Below are 22,043 nucleotides of genomic sequence, written 5' to 3'. Positions count from 1 at the left end.
AAGAGAGTAAATGATGAAAAGCATTTAAAGTTACGTGACGTGAGGAGAGATAATAATGACAAAAGACGTGATTTGCACAGTTACCTAAGTAGACGTCCCCTCAACTGCACGCACGCTTGTCCAGGAATAGTGAACACGTGTTTACCATCTGGATAGTCAGTTATAGCTATTTTGCTTTTAAAGAGATTCTGAATCAACTTAGACAATGAAGCGTTAGTAATAACTGAATCACAATTTCTAATTGATTTCAATCAGAACTTCTTATAAAAGAAATTTCATTTCAGAAGATACTCATACATAAGAACTTCTCATCTTCTCATTCTGGGCTTGTTTCTGAAGACCCATTTTGTACCGATTATATTGAATCCATCTGGTCTAGGAACAAGATCCCAAACATCATTCCTTGTAAACTGATTCAGTTCTTCTTGCATAGCAATTATCCAATCTGGATCTTCTAGAGCATGATCAACAGAAGTTGGCTCGATCAAAGATACAAGACCTAATTGACAGTCTGCATTGTTCTTTAAGGAATGCTCTTGTTCTGATTGGATCATCCTTCTTTCCAAGAATAACATCTTCTGAGTGACCAGAAATGAGTCTGGATGATCTTCTGACAGATGGTTCTTCAGAAATGCTTAGATTGTCCAGAGAAGCTGATATTTGATCTTCAGATTCTTTGCTTCTGAGAAGCTCTGCTTCTGATGCGTTGCTTCTTGGCTCAACAACTTCTGATATATCAATATCACAATCTGCAAAATTATCAAACTGCTTTGGTTTTTCAGAACCAAGCTTATCATCAAACCTGATATTGATTGATTCTTCCACAATCAATGTTTCAGTATTGTATACTCTGTAGCCTTTTGAGCGTTCAGAATATCCAAGAAGGAAACATTTTTGAGCTTTGGAATCAAACTTACCAAGATGATCTTTAGTGTTCAGAATAAAGCATACACATCCAAAAGGATGGAAATATGAAATGTTTGGCTTTTTATTCTTCCACAATTCATAAGGAGTCTTATTTAGAATAGGTCTGATAGAGATTCTATTCTGAATATAGCATGCAGTGTTTATTGCTTCTGCCCAGAAATGCTTAGCCATATTGGTTTCATTGATCATGGTTCTGGCCATTTCTTGCAGAGTCCTATTCTTTCGCTCTACAACTCCATTTTGTTGTGGAGTTCTAGGACAAGAGAAATCATGGGCAATACCATTTTCTTTGAAGAATTCTTCAAAGGATCTGTTCTCAAATTCACCACCATGATCACTTCTGACCTTTATGATTTTACACTCTTTTTCAGATTGAATCTGAATGCAGAAATCAAAGAACACTGAATGAGTCTCATCCTTGTGTTTCAAGAATTTTACCCACGTCCAGCGACTATAATCATCTACGATGACTAATCCATATTTCTTCCCTCTGACAGATGCTGTTTTGACTGGGCCAAACAGATCAATGTGCAAGAGTTCTAATGGCCTTGAGGTAGAAACAACATTCTTGGACTTGAATGCAGGTTTGGAGAACTTGCCCTTCTGACATGCTTCACAAAGAGCATCTGATTTGAATTTCAGATTAGGGAGTCCTCTGACAAGATCCAGTTTGTTAATCTGAGAAATCTTTCTCAAACTAGCATGACCTAATCTTCTGTGCCAGACCCACTGCTCTTCAGAAACAGACATAAGACAAGTCACCTTCTGACTCATAAGATCTTGCAGATCTGTCTTATAAATTTTATTCTTCCTCTTGCCTGTAAATAGGATTGAGCCATCCTTCTGATTTACAGCCTTGCAAGACTTTTGATTAAAGATTATATCATAACCATTGTCACTCAATTGACTGATAGATAAGAGGTTATGTGTTAATCCTTCTACAAGAAGTACATTAGAAATGGAAGGAGAGTTACCAGACTTTATAGTTCCAGAGCAAATTATCTTGCCCTTCTGATCTCCTCCAAACTTGACTTCTCCTCCAGACTTAAGCACCAGGTCTTGGAACATAGACCTTCTTCCTGTCATGTGTCGTGAGCATCCAGAGTCCAGGTACCACGACATGTTGTGCTTTGTCCTTTTTGCAGCCAAGGATATCTCTTCAGAATCTGATTCTGATGTAGATTCTGATCCGTCATCTTCTGTCGCCATCAGCGCACAGTTAGCCTGCTCATCTTCGGAGTCTGAATCATCTTCTGATTCATCCCAGGTTGCCATAAGACCTTTCTTCTTATGAAACTTCTTCTTGGGATTTTCCTTCTGAAGTTTTGGACATTCATTCTTGAAGTGTCCTGGCTCATTGCATTCATAGCACATGACCTTCTTCTTGTCAAATCTTCTGTCATCAGAAGATTCTCCACGTTCAAATTTCTTTGAACTTCTGACGCCTCTGAACTTCCTTTGCTTGTTCTTCCAGAGTTGATTTAGCCTTCTGGAGATCAAGGACAGTTCATCTTCTTCTTCAGATTCTGATTCTTCAGGATCTTCTTCTCTAGCCTGAAAAGCGTTAGTGCATTTCTTGACATTGGATTTTAATGCAATAGACTTACCTTTCTTTTGAGGCTCATTTGCGTCCAGTTCAATTTCATGACTCCTCAGGGCACTGATCAGCTCTTCCAAAGAGACTTCATTTAGATTTTTCGCAATCTTAAATGCAGTCACCATAGGACCCCATCTTCTGGGTAAGCTTCTGATGATCTTCTTTACATGATCAGCCTTTGTGTATCCCTTGTCAAGAACTCTCAATCCAGCAGTAAGAGTTTGAAATCTTGAAAACATCTTTTCAATGTCTTCATCATCCTCCATCTTGAAGGCTTCATACTTCTGGATTAAGGCAAGAGCTTTAGTCTCCTTGACTTGAGCATTTCCTTCATGAGTCATTTTCAAGGACTCATATATGTCATAGGCCGTTTCCCTGTTAGATATCTTCTCATACTCAGCATGAGAGATAGCGTTCAGCAAGACAGTTCTGCATTTATGATGATTCCTGAAAAGCTTCTTCTGATCATCACTCATTTCTTGCCTTGTCAGCTTTACGCCACTGGCATTTACTGGATGTTTGTAACCATCCATCAGAAGATCCCATAGATCACCATCTAGACCAAGAAAGTAACTTTCCAGTTTATCTTTCCAGTATTCAAAGTTTTCACCATCAAATACCGGCGGTCTTGTATAACCATTGTTACCGTTGTGTTGCTCAGCAGAGCCAGATGTAGATGCAGGTGGGTTTGTTGGAATTTCACCAACCATCTTTTACTGAAGCGTTTTTCTCTTCCTGAATCTTTTCTAAACACGGTTAAGTGCTTGCACCTTAGAACCGGCGCTCTGATGCCAATTGAAGGATAGAAAAACACTTAGAAAGGGGGGGGGGGGTTTGAATAAGTGTAGCTTTAAAAACTTGACAGATAAAAATAAATTGCACAGTTATTTTTATCCTGGTTCGTTGTTAACTAAACTACTCCAGTCCACCCCCGCAGAGATGATTTACCTCAACTGAGGATTTAATCCACTAATCGCACGGATTACAATGGTTTTCCACTTAGTCAGCAACTAAGTCTTCCAGAGTCTTCTGATCACACACTGATCACTCCAGGAACAACTGCTTAGATACCCTCTAAGACTTTCTAGAGTATTCTGATCCACACGATCACTCTAGTTACAACCTGCTTAGATAACCTCTAAGACTTCCTAGAGTATTCTGATCCACACGATCACTCTAGTTCCTTACAACTTAATGTAATCAATTCTAAGAGTATTACAATTGCTTCTTAAAAGCTATAATCACAAACTGTGATATTTCTCTTAACGTTTAAGCTTAATCTCACTAATATATTACAACAGCAATGTAGTGAGCTTTGATGAAGATGAAGATTCTGAGCTTTGATTTGAACAGCGTTTCAGCAAGTTGATATTCACAGAATAGGTGTAGAATTCGTAACCTTGCTTCTCATCAGAACTTCATATTTATAGGCGTTTGAGAAGATGACCGTTGAGTGCATTTAATGCTTTGCGTGTTCCGTACAGCATCGCATTTAATGTTATTCGCTTTTGTCAACTACCTCGAGCCTTGTTCCCGCTGTGTCTACTGACGTTGCCTTTAATAGCTTTTAACGTTCCTTTTGTCAGTCAGCGTAGCTTGCCACTTGTACTTCCTTCTGATCTGATGTTTGTGAATACAACGTTTGAATATCATCAGAGTCAAACAGCTTGGTGCAAAGCATCTTCTGTTCTTCTGACCTTGAAGTGCTTCTGTGCGTGATACCATCAGAACTTCAGTGCTTCTGATCTCATGTTCTTCTGATGCTTCCATAGACCCATGTTCTGATACTGCTTCGACCATCTTCTGATGTCTTGCCAGACCATGTTCTGATGTTGCATGCTGAACCCTTTGAGACAAAGCTTCTGAGCGCTGAATTATGCATACTCTTTATATATTTCCTGAAAAGGAAATTGCATTGGATTAGAGTACCATATTATCTTAAGCAAAATTCATATTATTGTTATCATCAAAACTAAGATAATTGATCAGAACAAATCTTGTTCTAACAGAAAGGAGTTTGCTGAGTCTATGCAGGCTGAATTCGAAATGAGCATGATGGGGGAACTCAAGTATTTCCTTGGAATTCAAATCAACCAAACTTCTGATGGAACTTATGTTCATCAAACGAAGTATGTGAAAGAACTTCTGAAGAATTTTAATCTTTTTGAAAGCAAAGAAGCCAAAACTCCTATGCGTCCAACATGTGTCCTAGGTAAGGATGAGGTAAGTAAGAAGGTAGATCAGAAGTTGTACAGAGGTATGATTGGATCTCTTCTATACCTAACTGCTTCTAGACCTGACATCCTTTTCAGTGTTTGTTTGTGTGCTAGATTCCAATCAGATTCGAGAGAATCTCATTTAACTGCGGTTAAGAGAATTCTGAGGTATCTGAAAGGTACTACTAATGTTGGTTTAGTTTACAGAAGATCCAAAGATTACAACTTAGTAGGATTATGTGATGCTGACTATGATGGAGATAGAATTGAAAGGAAAAGTACTTCTGGAAGTTGTCAATTTCTTGGAAGTCATCTGATCTCATGGTACAGCAAGAAGCAGGCTACAATTGCCCTCTCAACAACAGAAGCAGAATATGTTGCTGCTGCTGGTTGTAGCACACAAATGCTCTAGATGAGAAGTCAGTTAGAAGATTATCAGATATATGAGAGTAACATTCCTATCTTCTGTGATAATACTTTTGCTATATGTTTATCTAAGAATCCTATCTTACATTCAAAAGCTAAACATATTGAGATTAAACATCATTTCATAAGGGACTATGTTCAGAAGGGTGTTATATCTTTAAACTTTGTGGATACAGACCATCAATGGACTGATATCTTTACAAAACCCCTTGCTGAAGATAGGTTTAAGTTCATTCTGAAGAATATCAGTATGGATTTATGCCCAGAATGAGAAGATGAGAAGATCTTATGTATGAGTACCTTCTGAAATGTGATTGGATTAGTTTTTATAAGAAGTTCTGATTATAACCAATTAGAAGTAGTGATTCTGTTATTACTAACGTTTCATTGTCTAAGTTGACCCAGAATCTCTTTAAAAGTAAAACAGCTGTAATTGACTATCCAGATGGTAAACACGTGCTCACTATTTCTGGACAAGCGTGCGTGCAGTTGAGGGGACGCCTACTTAGGTAACTGTGCTAATCACTTCCTTTGTCATTATTATCTCTCCTCACGTCACGTAACATTAAATGCTATCCATTATTTCATTTTATTTCTTTTTCGGTTTATTCTCTTCAAACGTTTCTTTTTCCCTCTTATATATTCACTCTCTTGCATTCAGTTTCTTTTCATCTCTCTCTCTTTTTGCATCCATATTTTAAACCCTAGCGGTTTTCATTTTCTGCAACTTCATCATGAATCCTTCGTCAAGTTCTCAAAATCAAGAATCTGATCGTAAACAAAAGAGAAAGGCAACTGATGATCCAGAAATCAAACCAAAGAAAGTAAGGATCACCTACGATCCTCTCAAAGTGAACCCGTTTGAAGCTATGATGTCTAGAAACTACTCTAGACGTGTGTATCAAACCCCTGATGGTAGTCCTGTATCACATCCCTCTTCACAAACTTCCAACACCTCTTCCTCTTCATTTACCTCTCTGGAACCACCATCTTCACCATCTGATATCTCCTCTCCTTCAACCCATCCCACATATATCTCCTCATCTCTCTCACACCCTTTTCCCACCAGAACTCCTAACCCCTACAGCTTTGTGTTCCCTGACTCCAGATTCATCGTCAACCCTCCAACACCTACCACTCAATCATTTCTTGAGCTTTTACACTCAGATGTAAATAGCTGGTTGGAGATTCTGGGTGCTGCTCACCTTAACCATCTGGATGAGTATGCTACATGCAACCTCTGGGATGCTTTTCGTCAAGATTTTCTTGCTAGGGCTACGAATATCCAGAAAAGGATCATGACTGAAGCACCCGGTGTTCGTGGTCTTCGTTTGGAAGTTGGTGAATGTAGCTATCACCATCTCATCAGGAACAGAAGAGTTCTTGAAGAGAGGATACCTGCAGATGAGATGGAAGAAGAAAATTCCTGCAGAGACATAGTGGTGTGGAGGCCATGGTATCCTGTGCTGACTGGGGATTTTCAGTGGTTGTTCAATTGGTTCAGAATGAACCCTTCTGAAAATGATCCTCACATGGTATTTCCAGTTGTGGTTTATCCTGCAGAAGTTGCTGGTCCAGCCCCTCCAACAAACCTTGAAGCCATTCTTCAAGCCTTGGAAGTTGGAGCTTCTGAGCTCCCTGAACCAGTATATGCTGAGGCTGCTTCTGAGTCTGACTCAGATGCTGTGATGGAAGATGCACAAGCTGGAAACCCTCCAGAAGATCGTCTTGCTGAGATTGTTGTCCCTGGTGGCAGAAATTCTGGTGAAACCTCAGCTCTGATGGAGACCTTGGAAGCTCTTCGTCAGAATCAAGTTATGTTGGCTTCTCGTTTAAATGCGCAAGAAGCAGCCAATGCTGAGTTTCGTTCCTTCATGACAAGGCAAAATGCAAGCACTGATGGGATTCATGATGTTCTGGCGCGGATTTTGCGTAGGCTAGGGTCTTAGTCTTTCAGTCTCTGTAGTTTTCTTTCCTTGTTGCATCTGCTTTTCTGCATACCTCTTTTGTAATTCTGTTTAACTTAATCAATGAAAAGTTTATTCTGTTTCATTCCTTTTGTCTCTTTCTTTACATCTGAATCTTTTATATTCTTTTTGATGTTATGACAAAAAGGGTGAGAAAATATATGATAAATGATCTGATTAATATTATCAGTTACCGGGTAAAAAGGCCCCACATTTCTAACAGAACTTGCAAAGTTCTATGCTTTAAGTTGTGTTGTTGCAGGAATTGAAGATTCTTTTCAAAGATCAACATAAGAAGCAACAAGATGAATCAAGCTCTTGGATTCTTGAAGCAAGCTGAGTGCTATGAAGCTTCAGAATCAGAAGCAAGAAGGAAGAATGTTCAGATATTCTGATGATAGAATATGATCTGAAACATCATGTCTATGTGCTCTGACACATACCATATGGCTTTGATACATATCATGTGTTCCTAGCTCTGATACATATTATATGCTCTGATACATATTATATGTTCTGACTCATTCATGCTGACTTTTGTCGTTTAGTTTTGTTCTGTAACATTTCAGGATGTAGAGATGCTCTGATGATGCTCTGGTACATTCAACAATGTTCTGATACAATCTAGCATGAAGTGATGTAAGAAGAAATTCAAGCTCTGAAGCTGTCCTGATGGAAGCATAAATCAAAAGCTATGAATGTTCTGAAGATCTAAAGAAATTCAAGTTCTGAAGCTGTCCTGATGGAAGCAAGAGTCAGAAGCTGTGAATGTTCTGAAGATCAAAGAAATTCAAGTTCCGAAGCTGTCCTATGGAAGCAGAAATCAGAAGTCGTGAATGTTCTGAAGATCAAGCACTGTGAACGTCTCTACTGAAATACTCAGGGAAGTCTTTTATTCATTAAAATTCTTCTAGTATTAATTTCAGGGGGGAGATTATTCATCTCTGGGGGAGATTGTTAATCTCAGGGGGAGACATATTCACATGCTTATGCTATAGCTATGTAATTTGTCATTAGCCGTCTGATCTTTCTGATCGCAAATTCATATCATTTATATATGTTTTTGTCATCATCAAAAAGGGGGAGATTGTTAGAACAAGATTTGTTCTAATCAATATTCTTAGTTTTGATGATAACAAGGATATGAATTTTGTGTGAGATAATGTGGTACTCTAATACATTGCAATTTCCTTTTCAGGAAATATATAAAAGAGTATGCACAAATCAGCGCTCAGAAGCTTTGTCTCAGAAGGTTCAGCATGCAACATCAGAACATGGTCTGGCAAGACATCAGAAGATGGTCAAAGCAGAATCAGAACATGGGTCTATGGAAGCATCAGAAGAACTTGAGTTCAGAAGCACTGAAGGTCACATGGTATCACGCTCAGAAGCACTTTAAGGTCAGAAGACAAGAAGATGCTATGCACCAAGCTGTTTGACTCTGATGAAATTCAAACGTTGTATACACAAACATCAGATCAGAAGAAAGTACAGGTGGCAGGCTACGCTGACTGACAAAAGGAACGTTGGAAGCTATTAAAGGCAACGTCAGTAGACACAGCGTGAACAAGGCTCGAGGTAGTTGACAAAAGCGTGAAACATTAAGTGCAATGCTGTACGGAACACGCAAAGCATTAAATGCTCCCAACGGTCATCTTCTCAAACGCCTATAAATATGAAGTTCTGATGAGAAGCAAGGTTAACAACTCAGAACCAAATTCTGTGAATATTAACTTGCTGAAACGCTGTTCAACTCAAAGCTCAGAAACTTCATCTTCATCAAAGCTCACTACATTGCTGTTGTAATATTTTAGTGAGATTAAGCTTAAACTTTAAGAGAAATATCACTGTTGTGATTATAGCTTTTCAGAAGCATTTGTAATACTCTTAGAATTGATTACATTAATTTGTAAGTAACTAGAGTGATCAAGTGTTGATCAGGATACTCTAGGAAGTCTTAGCTTGTGTCTAAGCAGTTGTAATTAGAGTGATCACGTGGTGGTCAGGATACTCTAAGAAAGTCTTAGCTTGTGTCTAATCATTTGTTCCTGGAGTGATCAGGTTGTGATCAGGATACTCTAGAAGACTTAGTCGTGGGCTAAGTGGAAAACCATTGTAATCTGTTGCGATTAGTGGATTAAATCCTCAGGTGAGGTAAATCACTCCGTGGGGGTGGACTGGAGTAGTTTAGTTAACAACGAACCAGGATAAAAATAACTGTGCAATTTATTTTTATCGTCCAAGTTTTTATAACTACACTTATTCAAACCCCCCCTTTCTAAGTGTTTTTCTATCCTTCAACCTATACATCTCATTTACAGAAAAACAGAAAAATAAAACTATTGGGGTGCTTCCCAACAAGCGCTTGTTTCACGTCGTTAGCTCGACCCCATTTATGGTTTCGCGAATGGTAAGAAACTTCCTCGTGGTACGCCAATGCTTTCGCCTCAAACGCCACCTAAAGAAAGCGACTTGCCCAAACACTTAACAAACAAATCAAAAGCAAAAGTATATACAAGTATGTGTAAAAACACAAATTTACAACGGAATGGTGAAATTGACTAAACAAGTTGAAAAATGAAGATATGTAATTTAAGAGCTAATCCGAGTTCAACTTGTTTAGTAAGTTCACCAAACAAAACGAAACAAGTATAACTATACAAGTATGCATCTATGAACAAAATATACGATATGGACATATTTACGAAACTTAAAACGTGAAACCATCGCAATGCGATTAATCTCAAAACCAATCCCCGGCAATGGCGCCATTTTGCTGAAACGGTAAAGCGGCAAGCAAAAAGTAATAGGTATTATTTATTACCGGGTGATATAGGTTATATCGTATCGTATTCCACAAAGATTGGTAGAGAAAAACTATCGTTCAACTATCTCGCGTTCTAAGTTTCATGAATGGGTGCGGAAAGTAAATGCGGGAAAAGTAAATAAAAGCAAATAAACAATCTTAATAGTCTAAGAGAAATAGTTATGTAATTGAATTTTGTTTTACCCGTGGAATACTTAAATCTGAAGATCTATCGCTCAACACTCACAATACGCATCAAAATCACCGGGCATCATGCGAGACGCCACATCAATGTCCATGTCTGAAACACCGACAAAAGCTCAACAGCACTATTCACATCAGCGATTTCTCAACTGACGCAAACAACACAGAGGCATTAAACTCGATACCCATTAAGATTGTTAGCCCTAAATCCATTTCTGAAATCTAGAAACTAACAGTTATCATTCCTAATCAAGATCTATGATGTCTATTTCTACAACAACACAAATCCAGAGCATTTAAGCAAAAAGATCAAGAACAACAACAATGATGATTTGTAAAGTGAATATATAAACGATCCTAAGATCAAAAAATGTACATACAATAAGAGAAGAAATATACATACAAAATCCACCATTGGAATGAAACATAGGGAAGAAAGAAGATGAACTGGAAACTCTCACTGTGTCAAGGCAATCGAGACAAATCCATAGCCAATCCACATGATGTAGCACCCACTGGTGTTTTCTAAACCTCTAAACTATAAAAAATGGACCAGAGCTCTTCCATGGGGGAAAGAGGTGATTAAAAACCTAAAAAAATTGATTTTACAACATATATGCAAAACTGAAAAAATCGCAGACTGCGCTAAGTACGCCTACCGCGCTAAGCGCGCTGTCCTTTATTTTTCTTAAATCCCCTGAGCGCGCTTAGCGCCAAAAACCGCTGTAAGCGCCCTACTCTCTGTCAGACTTGGTCTCAAACTTTCTTCGACCGCGCTTAGCGCCAAAAAAGCGCGCTATGCGGGCTCAACAGAACATCAACTTTTATTTCTTCAAAAACGCGTTCGCCGCCGTGTCTTCGGCACTTTTTTACTCGAAGCTCCGAATACACATAAATACCTACAAAATGACAACAAAACTATTAAACGGTACTTATTTACACGAAAACGTAAGAAAACACAAACGATACAAATATACACAAAAACGGGGAATTATTCAAACGGTATTACCAAAAGTCTCGATAAGTGCCACTATTTACATACATAAAAGGGTTAAATATGTTTTTGGTCACTGTAAATAACCCAAAATCTTGTTTTAGTCCCTATAATATTTTCGTTCAAAGAATGATCCTCATAAAGTTTTCCGTCTCCAATTTTGGTCCCTGCCGTCAACTTTCATTAACGGAAGCTGAGGTGGCACGCCACGTTGAAGAAAGCTTGGCAAAAATTTTTAAAACGCATTAGATTGAGGGGGTTTTAAACCTCCTCTAAATAAACGCAAAAAATTTTAGAAACTTCTCACAGACATTTCATCAAACACCTTAGATGCATCATTTAAAATTGCAAATTCGTTAACAAATTCCATTAAAACCTTCACAAATTCAAACCCGTAAACAATACAAACCATTGCATTTTGATGACCATTGCATTAACATTGAAACCTTTGAGTAATGGATACAGTGAATAATTAAATAAACCAGATTGTTTTATAACAAAAGAAAGTAGAGTGCATCAATCCATAAACAAACAGAAGTATTGTGTGGACTAAATATAAAAGGATTTCATTAACTCATGACAAAGAGACATCAGGAATTACATTGCTAGCTTGTTATACATTAGAGAAAAAGATAGAGTGACGCCTAGACTAAGATTAAGACATATCAACACAGAACATAATTCAAAGTCTGTAAATATATCTAAGCTTTCTTGGGAGTTTTCTTGGCCTTTGATGGGGATTTAGGTTCCTTTGAAGTATTTTCAGTCCTCTTAGGCAAAAGAACAGGGTTGATGTTAGGAAGAACACCACCATGAGCGATGGTAACACCAGCAAGTAATTTACCGAGTTCTTCATCATTCCTAATAGCCAACAACAAATGCCTTGGACTAATACTCTTCCACTTGTTGTCACGTGCTGCATTTCCAGCCAACTCAAGAACCTTCAAGTATTATGTAAAAACAATTCATCAAGATTTAGAACTACTAACTAATACTAGTCAAAATACAAAGAGAAAGGGATAGTAATTTACCTCAGCAGCGAGATATTCAAGAACGGCAGCTAGGTAAACAGGAGCACCAGTACCAACACGCTGAGCATATCTTCCTTTCTTCAAAAATCGACCGATTCTTCCGACGGAAAATTGAAGTCCGGCTCTAACAGATCTGGTTACCGACTTCTTCCTTAGTCCTCCTCCCTTCCATCCTCCTGCTCCTTTCTTCACCTTTGTGGTTGCATCCATTTTCTGATTCCAATTAACTATAACTGTGTTCTAAGAAATTGAGAGTATTGAGAGATGAAGACTAGAGGGCTAGGAGTTATATATTTTGAGGACCATTGCATTATATCCGGAATACTAGAGGACTAGAAGTTATATATTTTGATGACCATTGCATTATACTAAAATATATATTACACTATATGGATTGAAAATAAAGGGGAATTATCTTCTATGTTATACGAGTCAACATTTGATTCCACATGACTAGATGAAATTGAAGGGAAATTATCTTTAGTAGCAGTGTACGACATTGAAAATGAACTTTCCAAATTTTCATTGTAATGGCAGATAACATAAAGAAACTAGTGAGAATGTTCTTTGGTCATAATTTCTTGATCATCATGCGCATAAAGAATCTTGTTTGATGCAGGTAACTGAGTGATTTCTTCCAAAACATTGTTTATTGCATCAGCAGAATTAGGAATGTGGCTGCCAAAAGTAGCAATCATATTTTGTTATGCCAAGAAAAAGAAATTGCGGCATCATTTAGTTTATTCGGAACAATTAAAAGACACGTATGTATACCTGGTTAGTTTTCGTTTCCTCTCCTGCTGTTGAGCATGTTTAGCAATGGCGTCCAGCTGTAGGGCAGGTTTTTCTTGTTGAGCAACGGAATCCTGCTGTTGGGCAGGTTTTTCTTGTTGAGCAATGGAATTTTCAAATTGTCCAAGAATTTAGTGAGAATGTCTGGATCAACATGATGCGCTTGACAAATCTTCTTGGATGCCTATGGAATTGGTTCGGTTTGTATTGTTTACAGGTTTGAATTTGTGAAGGTTTTAATGGAATTTGTTAACGAATTTGCAATTTTAAATGGTGCATCTAAGGTGTTTGATGAAATGTCTGTGAGAACTTTGTTTCTAAATTTTTTGCGTTTATTTAGAGGAGGTTTAAAACCCCCTCAATCTAATGCGTTTTAAAATTTTTGCCAAGCTGTCTTCCACGTGGCGTGCCACCTCAGCTTCCGTTAATGAAAGTTGTCGGTAGGGACTAAAATTGGAGACGGAAAACTTTATGAGGATCATTCTTTGAACGAAAATATTATAGGGACTAAAACAAGATTTTGGGTTATTTATAGGGACCAAAAACATATTAACTACATTTTGGCACTTATCAAACTCTCCCCAACTTGGATTTGTTTGTCCTCAAACAAGGCCAAACACTCAATATCGCAAAAGTTAAAAATCCAAATAATCATGAATCAACACGATTTGAAAAAACGAAACAATTGTACGGTTCAAACAAAAACGTACGAACAAAGTAAATATTTACTACAATCCTACAACGACAACATGAAAACGAAACGAATCCTAAGTACAAAAATCATACAAAACATTCTAAAACAAAACAAGCTCAATCACGAATCATGCATAGCAAAAATTCATCGGTAGATGAAAAACACGGAAATGTGAGGACTTTGACACACACCCAACAATCTTGCAAACAATAGACAAAATTATTCACTCATCCAAAAAATAGTATAAAAAATGACAACAACAAAATATAGAAAAAAATCTGTCAATAATTGTAATCAAGATTCATGAACAAACAAAGATCAAACCATTGCTAATATAACTACAAAGTTTAGTCCCTATGTAAATTTGAATCAATTTTAGTCCTTTTTTAATTATATTTTTACAAAAAAATGAGTGTTTTTATAATCTTCGCATTTAATTAGTCCATGTAAAATCAAAATAATGATTACAATTGGGTAAAATTTATGTCAGAGACTAAATTATAAAATAGTGAAATATTGGGAATAAAAACATGTTAAACCCTTTCTATTTGTTTGAAATATTAATTGAATTTTAATCTCCAAGGACACAGTTAGACGGCTTTCATAATCATAGAAAGGTCAAAATGACTGACCTGGAGCACACAACTAAAACCACTAATTTCAAAATATTACATTTTATGACAGAATGATTTGGAAAGTAAAAGAGGGAAGCAAAACTTACAGGAAGTTCAATAGCATCACTGAGAAGAGCAATTCTGTTTAACTTGCCGATATGCATGAATCACCTATTCTCCATAGGTAGAACCTATTTTTAATCATGTAAAGGTTTACTATTCAGTTAATCATCAATAATATCGTTTGAGATATTGTTTCGATAACCGCATCCCAACAAGCGAAAGCATTTATGAGATAATTGTTTTATTGCAGTGAGGAGATATGAGTTTTGAAGTTTGTTTTATGCAAAAAATCATGAAAGATTTTGGTTTGAAACCAGGTGAATAATACTTAAACTAACATAGAAATTGAGTGTGATGTGGTGATAATGAAATAGTTTGTAATATGCAGGATATTCATTTCATTACTCTCAATCTTTAGTGTCATGTATCGTATCATATATTTTCCAATTAGTGACGTATCGCCGTATCAGATACGTATCGTATCCGATATTCGTATCGTGTCCGTGCTTCATAGTCTACAAATAAACAACATGTTCATTCTAGAGAACTTGTATTTGTGGAGTTAGTTGTCAACTCATTGAAGGATATAACTATTCTTTAATTATAGGAAGACAAATCTTCGAGATATGGAGAAGTATCTCCAAATATTTTTGTTAGTCAAAAGAGAGATGTCTCACGTGCAACACATTTATTGGTGTGATTTTGAATGTGTTTGGAGATGCATCTTTAAAATCTAGAGGTATTCTAGATTTTTCACGAGGGTGTGGTAATAATTCATAGGCTTCCTTTAGCCAATTTTCATACTAAAACGAAATGTGTCTTCCATCCCTGATCTGTTAGATGTTATTGTCATTAATATTGTCTCATGAGTGCTTTAATCCATACTAATAAGTCCATTTTTGAGTGCGACCGGACCTTGGATTCCTGTGCTCCATAACTCAAAATGTATTTCCACATATTTGACAACATATGATATATAGAAAAACATTTCGCCAATAATTTAATCAAGATTCATGAGCAAACAAAGTTTAGTCCCTATGTAAACTTTAATCAATTGTAGTCCCTTTTTTAATTATATATTTTTAAAAAATGAATGAAATGGAGCACAAAACCAAAACCACTAATTACAAAATATTACATTTTATGACAGAATGATTTAGAAAGTAAAAGAGGGAAGCAAAACATACAGGAAGTTCAATAGCATCACTGAGGAGAGCTATTTTGTTTGTTCCAGCACGAAGGCTTAACTTGCTGATATGCATGAATCTAGTTTTAATCATGTATATATATTTACTTACTAGAAAGTTGACCATTGATGAAAATATGAACAGCATGGCCTGTGGACATTTCCCATGCTTCTCAAGATCAATCAATGTTCACCAGAGAACTGCATTAATAAACACACATGTTTGCCATTTCTTCATCCGAGCTTTCAGCCACATACTAATCATTTTGTTGTGATATACTTTTGGTAAACACATGACATCTTTACAGGTCAAGAAAAGAGTTCAAAATTCAATGTATTTCAAATTGTTAAAACAACAATTCCAATTCAAAACTAAACAAATACGACAAAAATACATAAAGAGAACACACGATATTTGATAGCGAAGTTCGGCCAATTCAATTGTGCCTACGTCTCCGACTACAGAGCAGCTGTAGTTCCGTTTTATTAATCATATTTATGTTTTACATGTTACAATTTATTACAGCAACTGAACTCGAGTAACCTATTCACTTATCAGAAAACAAAAATGAATAAAAAGGTGTTGCAATGTCTCCAACAAAACTAGGCAAAGTTGTTGCTATGATCAACCAAACTCTTGAGTCTTTCCAAGACGGCTCTCGTCTTTTCCTTGAAGGTGGCAGGGATACTCCATTTTTGAATGCCCCAAGACGGATATCAATCATTCGGATTTGAAGGGAAAATCATTGGACAGATCTACCTAACAGAAAAACAAATGGAGATATTGTGTAAAGTTTGATGGTATTCATTAATAATAGAACAAAGTAGTAACCAGAAGCAAATAAAATTAAGAATGAATGTTTTCTAACTGAATAATGTCAAAACCAGACTTTCAATATCTGAACAGAGGTACAAACATAATTAATAACCAACAAGAAACAAAGATAAAAGAGAAGATCTAACCATACTTTCAAGGTGCCAAAATCTCATCAAAATAGTATCGGTGACAGCATCTTTAACAAACTTCTTCCCAACACAAAACAATCCAAACTCCTTCATACTTTTAACAAAGGCCTTTTCAGAATCTGCAATAAACCAGATGATAGACTTGCGTAAGTAATGTTCAAATATAAACTTGAAGCAGAAACTATACGTTATTTTTGCATTTAAAAAGTAGGCTAAACAAAATTTTTGTATTTAGAAAGACTAAGATTAATATGTTCACCATAAATGGAAGTTCATGTTATTATTAACAAATACTCACAACCATGTGAATATGATGCAAGGAATGTGAATGTGAGCAATCTTACATTACTTTTTTCCTCGTTTCTTCCACAAACTTGCTTCCCCTCTTCTGACTACGTGTTGAAGTTACTTTCCATCCAGGCATTATACTAGCAATCTGTAGCCATGCACAACAATGTTGAGGAACCCTGTTATAGAAACGTCGTTTTGCTTTAAAATGATTAGAAACGACATGCAGAAATATTCATAGTACTAAATTGACATTGTTTTAATGAAAATGGATTAGGGACACTTACATCTATGGTGTGCTAGTCATAAAATAAAAGTATTGTTTCTTAAAGACTTCCATGCTTTGAAAGTTGGGATTCAAATTCATCTACACATCTGCATCAAAAGCATTATAACTTGGACAAAAACACATCTTTTAAAATTTCCAAACTAATTAGTTTATTTCAAAATTATATTAAATCATCAAATTAACATGCTTTTCAATTTTCTCTCATAAATTTCAAAGCAATAAACCAAGGTACGTGAATTTAAGAGAGGAGAGAAACTACATGTTATCTTTGCATATAGAAAACCAATATAAATACATTCACTAGATTTACTGCCATGTAGGAGTGAACAGATATACTCACAGCCATGTTGTAGTTTTGGAGTCAAATGCCTCAAAGGAGATACAAACACTTTCTTGCAATCCTGTTTGATTGTGACGTCCATATTTCCAAGATTATAAAACCTCTCTTTCCTGTACAAAGAATATCCCCTCATTAACAAGAAAACCATTTGTAATGGGTTAGACAACAGAAAAATAACAGAAGTATATTATTATTCAAAATAGATTGAGAAAACACATACAATTGTTTTGCCTCTCGCTTTGCAGTTTGTTCTCTTTGAATCTCCTTCATCTTTGAATCAACCTTGTGAACAAAAATATATTATTAAACATAACAATCAATCCCATAACAAATCTAAGGAGAAAAGCATACATAGAAGAACACGACAGACGATCCATGAGCAGTTTTGCAATTCCTCCTAGTTTCTCCATGATTGTGCCCAACATATTTATAATATTTATTAATTGCATATTTATAACAAGAAACATGAAAGAAGAAGTATTTCAGCGACTCACCGAGACATGATACTCTTTGAATATGATCAATTCATAATCTATAAGCATGTTGGGAATATGATCAATTTTGTTTCTTCCATACAAATTGATTTTCAGTTCTTTAAGCGCGAGGGCAACTTCCCCTCTTCTGATAACCATGTTTAAACCACTTTCCATCCAAGCATTCTATATCTTTATGATTAGAGATGTGTAAAACTAATCCATATAAACTGCAGCTGAGGCATGATTTTTCACTTCTTTTAGAAATCTCAAGCCATGCAGCTCAATGTTGAGAACGCCTTGTTATAGAAACATAATTTGGCTTTAAAATGAATAAAAACGACATGAGCAGTATTCTTAGTACTAATGAAAACGGATTAGGGACACTCACATCTATGGCATGCTAGTCATAAAAGTACTGCTTCTTAAAGACTTCCATGCTTTGAAAGTTGGGATTCAAATTCGTCTACACATATGATTCAAAGCATTATAACTTACTAGGACACAAACACGTCTTTCAAAATTTCCGCTCAGGTAGGAGTAAACAGATATACATCAAATAGAAATTGAGATCTTATTAAAGAATACTCACAGTCACAATCATGTTGTTGCCTTGCAGAGTTAAACATTTGGTTAAAGGCCTCATAGGGGATACTACAAACACTTTCTTGCAATCCTATTTGTTTGTGACATCAATATTATTCCAAGATTATAAAACCTTTCCTTCCTGGAAAAAGCACTAAACTATTTGTAATGGGCAGACAACAGAAAAATAAAAGAAGTAATGCAAAATAGATTGTGAAAAGACATACAATTGTTTTGTCTCTCGTTTTGCAATTTGTTCTCTTTGAAGTAGAGTAAACCATTGGATGAATCTACCTCCAGTTGAGTAGACACAAACCTAACATTAAAAAATGGGAATATTGTGTAAAGCTTGATGGTGTTCATTTATAATAGAACAAAGTGGTATAATCAAAAGCAAATAAGATTAAGAATGGATGAGATCTTAGTATTAATTGTTGTGACTAAAATAGTTTTTGCACATAAATGATGAGTCTTGGATCATGCATTTAGTAAAAGGAGAATGTTAAAACTTATCAAAGAGAATATATATACCTGAGAAGCCAGACAGCACTTAAACATCTTTTATATATGAAGTCGACCTGACAGAAGAACAACACAAAAATCATTAGATTTTAAGAATTAAAAAGTGTCATTTCTTTTTGGTTCTAACCATCTCAAATCTCTAAATCTAAAGGTGAAACACCTAGCTAGCATGACCTATCACAATTTAGCATCAGATTCAAGTTTATCCATCAATGAACAATCTCTAAATTGTTTTGTAATCTAACAGATTGAGAAAACACATACACTTGTTTTGTCTCTAGCATTGCAAATGGCTCTCTTAGAATCTTCAACAACTTAGAAATCTACCTTTTCAACAAAAAGATATTATTAATTTATACACAATAAATGTAAGGGGAAAGAAAACAACGAAGAATAGATTTGGCAATCTTAAGCCACTCTTTCCCCCGTTTCCTCTGCATACCTGATTCAAATAATGGACACAAATTGATTTTCAGTTCTTTAAGAGAGGAATGCAACTTCCCCTCTCCTGGCAACCATATTGAAGCCACTTCCATCCAAGAATTCTATGTGTAGAAAATTTGAACTGATCCATAAACTGCAGCTGAGGCAGGATTATAACCTCTTGCGGAAATGTACTAGCAATCACAAAACAATGCACGTCAATGTTGAGGATGCCCTGTTATAGTAATATAATATGGCTTTAAAATGAATAGAAATGACATGCAACAATATTCATAGGACTAAGTTAGCCATCATTCTAATTGATATCTTCTTAAAAGATACTCACAGCCATGTTGCCTTGGAGTGTGCATCATTTGGTTACATGTCTCAGAGGGAATACAAACACTTTCTTGCAAAGCTCTTTGGAATAATCCTTCATTAAGCAGGAAATTATATGTAAGTAGTAGACAACCGAAAAAGAAAGAGGTAATCCAAAACAGATTGAGAAAACACATACAATTGTAGTGTCTTTAGCTTTGCAATTTGCTCTCTTAGAATCTCCATCATCTCAAAATCTACCATATGAATAAAAATATGTTATTAGACATAACAATCAATCCCATAAATAATCTAACGAGGATCAAAAGTAACAACGTAACATAATGTATTTAAATTTAATGCAGAATAAACGATGACTTCAAGACAGTACATGTTATTGACATGAATAAGAAATAGGAAAGCGGAGAATTTCTCTGAAGTCATGTATAACATATTGCTAACTAATTAATCAATTTAAGAAGAAAAAAATTGATCTATCTTTAAAGGGGAATTACATAGTTTACATGGTTAGAATTAAGATCAAAACCAACTAATACTCGATATAGATTATAGTTTTAGAATTGAGGGAAAACAAAAGCTACTGTTTATGTTTGCTTACTCGTTTTCTGAGGAACACCAACCAACCTAATGAAAATGCTCTCTCATATTCTACCAAACCCCCACTTTAAAAAATTTGCAAAGCAACATAACTTTTTGGTAGATAGCTGCATCTTTTTCCACATAATTCACAAAACCTGAAATGCATTGCAAATTTGCAATAATAAAAATCCTGAAAGATTAACATTTCACTTATAATTAAGCTTATTGTTTCTCATATAGTAAATGATGCAACAATCACATAAAGCATACTCTAAAAAAAACAAGTAGAAACAACCAGGACCTCGTGAATTGGCAAAGAGTACAGTAAGAACTTACATTGTTAACCTTCTTTGAGAATGTGACTTAGTTTGTGAACACACAACCATTAAGTTTTGCAAAGTGCATCGTTTCGTTAAATGCTTCATCGGCAATCCTCTTCGTTTGTGAGGTCCAGTTGATCGATGAGTAATTTTGCAATTCCTTCAGATTTCTCCATGACTGCCCAACAGTTGTCTATAATAAATAAAAAGGAAAGTATCAATTAACAAATTTTGTGTTAGTGTGTAATCTCACAGATTGAGAAAACACATACACTTGTTTTCTAGCCATCTTAGAAATCTGACTTGTCTGCAGTTGGAATTCTGAATTTCAGCCCCCAATCTGAGAATTATTAATATTTATTAATTATATATTTATAACAAGAAAAATGAAAGAAGAAGTATTTCAGCTCCTAATGTGAATATGATGCAAGGAATGTGAATACTAAATATGATCAATTCATAATCTATAAGCAAACTAGGAATGTGAGCAACCTTACAGTACTCTTTTCCTCGTTTCTTCTGCAAACTTGCTTCCTCTCTTCTGACTATGTGTTGAAGTTACTTTCCATCCAGGCATTATATCTCTTTAAGATTAGAGATGTGTAAAAATGACAAGTGATCCATAGAAACTGCTGTGGGGGCATGATTTTTCATCTCTTCCGAAAAAATACTAGCTATCCCAAGCCATGCAGAACAATATTGGGATTCAAATGAGAACATAATTTGACTTTAAAATGAATAGAAACGACATGCAGCAATATTCATAGTACTCAATTAGTCATCGTTCTAATGAAAATGGAATAGGGACACTCACACTTATGACATGCAAGTCATAAAAGTATTGTTTCTTAAAGACTTCCATCCTTTGAAAGTTGGGATTCAAATTCATCAACACGTTTTAAAATTTTCAAAATAATTAGTTTATTTCAAAATTATATTAAATCATCAAATTAACATGCTTTTCAATTTTTTTCATAAATTTCTAAGCAATAAATCAATGCACATGAATTTAAAAAACAAAAGACCGCCATGCTTTTCTTCCACACACTTGGATTCCAATAACGAACTCAAATTGATTTTCAGTTTTTAAGAGAAAAGTACTAGCAATCCCAAGCCATACACAATGTTGAGGAAGCCCTGTTATAGGAACATTATTTGGCTTTACAATGAATAGAAACGACATGCAACAATATTCATAGTACGAAATTAACTATCATTATTAATTCACTCACTAGATTTGCCCTACATCAAATGAAAATTGATATCTTCTTAAGAAATACTCACAGCCATGTAGCTTTGGAGAGTGAAACATAAGGTTAAATGCCTCATAGAACCTTTCTTTCCTGAAAAAAGATTATTCCTTCATAATAAAGGAAACAATTTGTAATGGGTAGACAACATA

General features: G+C 35.6%; 2 protein-coding genes across 30 annotated transcripts; both read right to left on the bottom strand.

Annotated features, from left to right (window-relative positions):
• Positions 1-11,659: 11,659 nt before the first annotated feature.
• On the bottom strand, positions 11,660-13,192 carry LOC131657106 (histone H2A.2-like). The gene is made up of 3 exons (XM_058926598.1): positions 12,943-13,192; positions 12,169-12,846; positions 11,660-12,078 (listed from the first exon to the last, which is right to left on the bottom strand). The coding sequence occupies exons 2-3, from the start codon at positions 12,376-12,378 to the stop codon at positions 11,839-11,841; spliced, it is 450 nt and encodes a 149-aa protein (XP_058782581.1). The 5' UTR covers positions 12,379-12,846; positions 12,943-13,192; the 3' UTR covers positions 11,660-11,838.
• Positions 13,193-15,834: 2,642 nt separating this feature from the next.
• On the bottom strand, positions 15,835-22,041 carry LOC131593286 (uncharacterized). Of its 29 annotated transcripts, none has more exons than XR_009280860.1 (18): positions 21,134-21,919; positions 20,914-20,981; positions 20,658-20,834; positions 20,341-20,476; positions 19,921-19,978; positions 19,750-19,836; positions 19,423-19,638; positions 19,245-19,307; positions 18,990-19,036; positions 18,686-18,774; positions 18,466-18,600; positions 18,265-18,339; positions 17,621-18,195; positions 17,401-17,510; positions 17,059-17,146; positions 16,828-16,950; positions 16,486-16,602; positions 15,835-16,277 (listed from the first exon to the last, which is right to left on the bottom strand). XR_009280860.1 is itself a non-coding variant. In XM_058865709.1 (3 exons), the coding sequence occupies exons 1-3, from the start codon at positions 18,048-18,050 to the stop codon at positions 17,234-17,236; spliced, it is 495 nt and encodes a 164-aa protein (XP_058721692.1). In that variant the 5' UTR covers positions 18,051-18,195; the 3' UTR covers positions 17,154-17,233. The 29 variants fall into 29 exon arrangements, 1 of the variants encoding a protein (XP_058721692.1); XR_009280857.1 differs by having other exon boundaries at positions 17,621-18,172; XR_009280869.1 differs by having other exon boundaries at positions 17,621-17,682.
• Between the last annotated feature and the right edge of the window lie 2 nt (positions 22,042-22,043).

The sequence above is a fragment of the Vicia villosa genome, linkage group LG3, assembly GCF_029867415.1.
Source record: "Vicia villosa cultivar HV-30 ecotype Madison, WI linkage group LG3, Vvil1.0, whole genome shotgun sequence".
Taxonomy (NCBI): domain Eukaryota; kingdom Viridiplantae; phylum Streptophyta; class Magnoliopsida; order Fabales; family Fabaceae; genus Vicia; species Vicia villosa.
This window is presented reverse-complemented; position numbering and strand designations above follow the sequence as displayed.

Coding starts and splice junctions, on each gene's coding strand:
- LOC131657106 (XM_058926598.1), bottom strand. CDS start 12,378: ATGGATGCAACCACAAAGGTGAAGAAAGGAGCAGGAGGATGGAAGGGA. Junction 12,079..12,168: donor TTGAATATCTCGCTGCTGAG/GTAAATTACTAT, acceptor TAATACTTGAAG/GTTCTTGAGTTGGCTGGAAA.
- LOC131593286 (XM_058865709.1), bottom strand. CDS start 18,050: ATGGAAAGTGGTTTAAACATGGTTATCAGAAGAGGGGAAGTTGCCCTC. Junction 17,683..17,894: donor TCAAAGAGTATCATGTCTCG/GTGAGTCGCTGA, acceptor TTTGTTCACAAG/GTTGATTCAAAGATGAAGGA. Junction 17,511..17,620: donor AAGCGAGAGGCAAAACAATT/GTATGTGTTTTC, acceptor TTCTTTGTACAG/GAAAGAGAGGTTTTATAATC.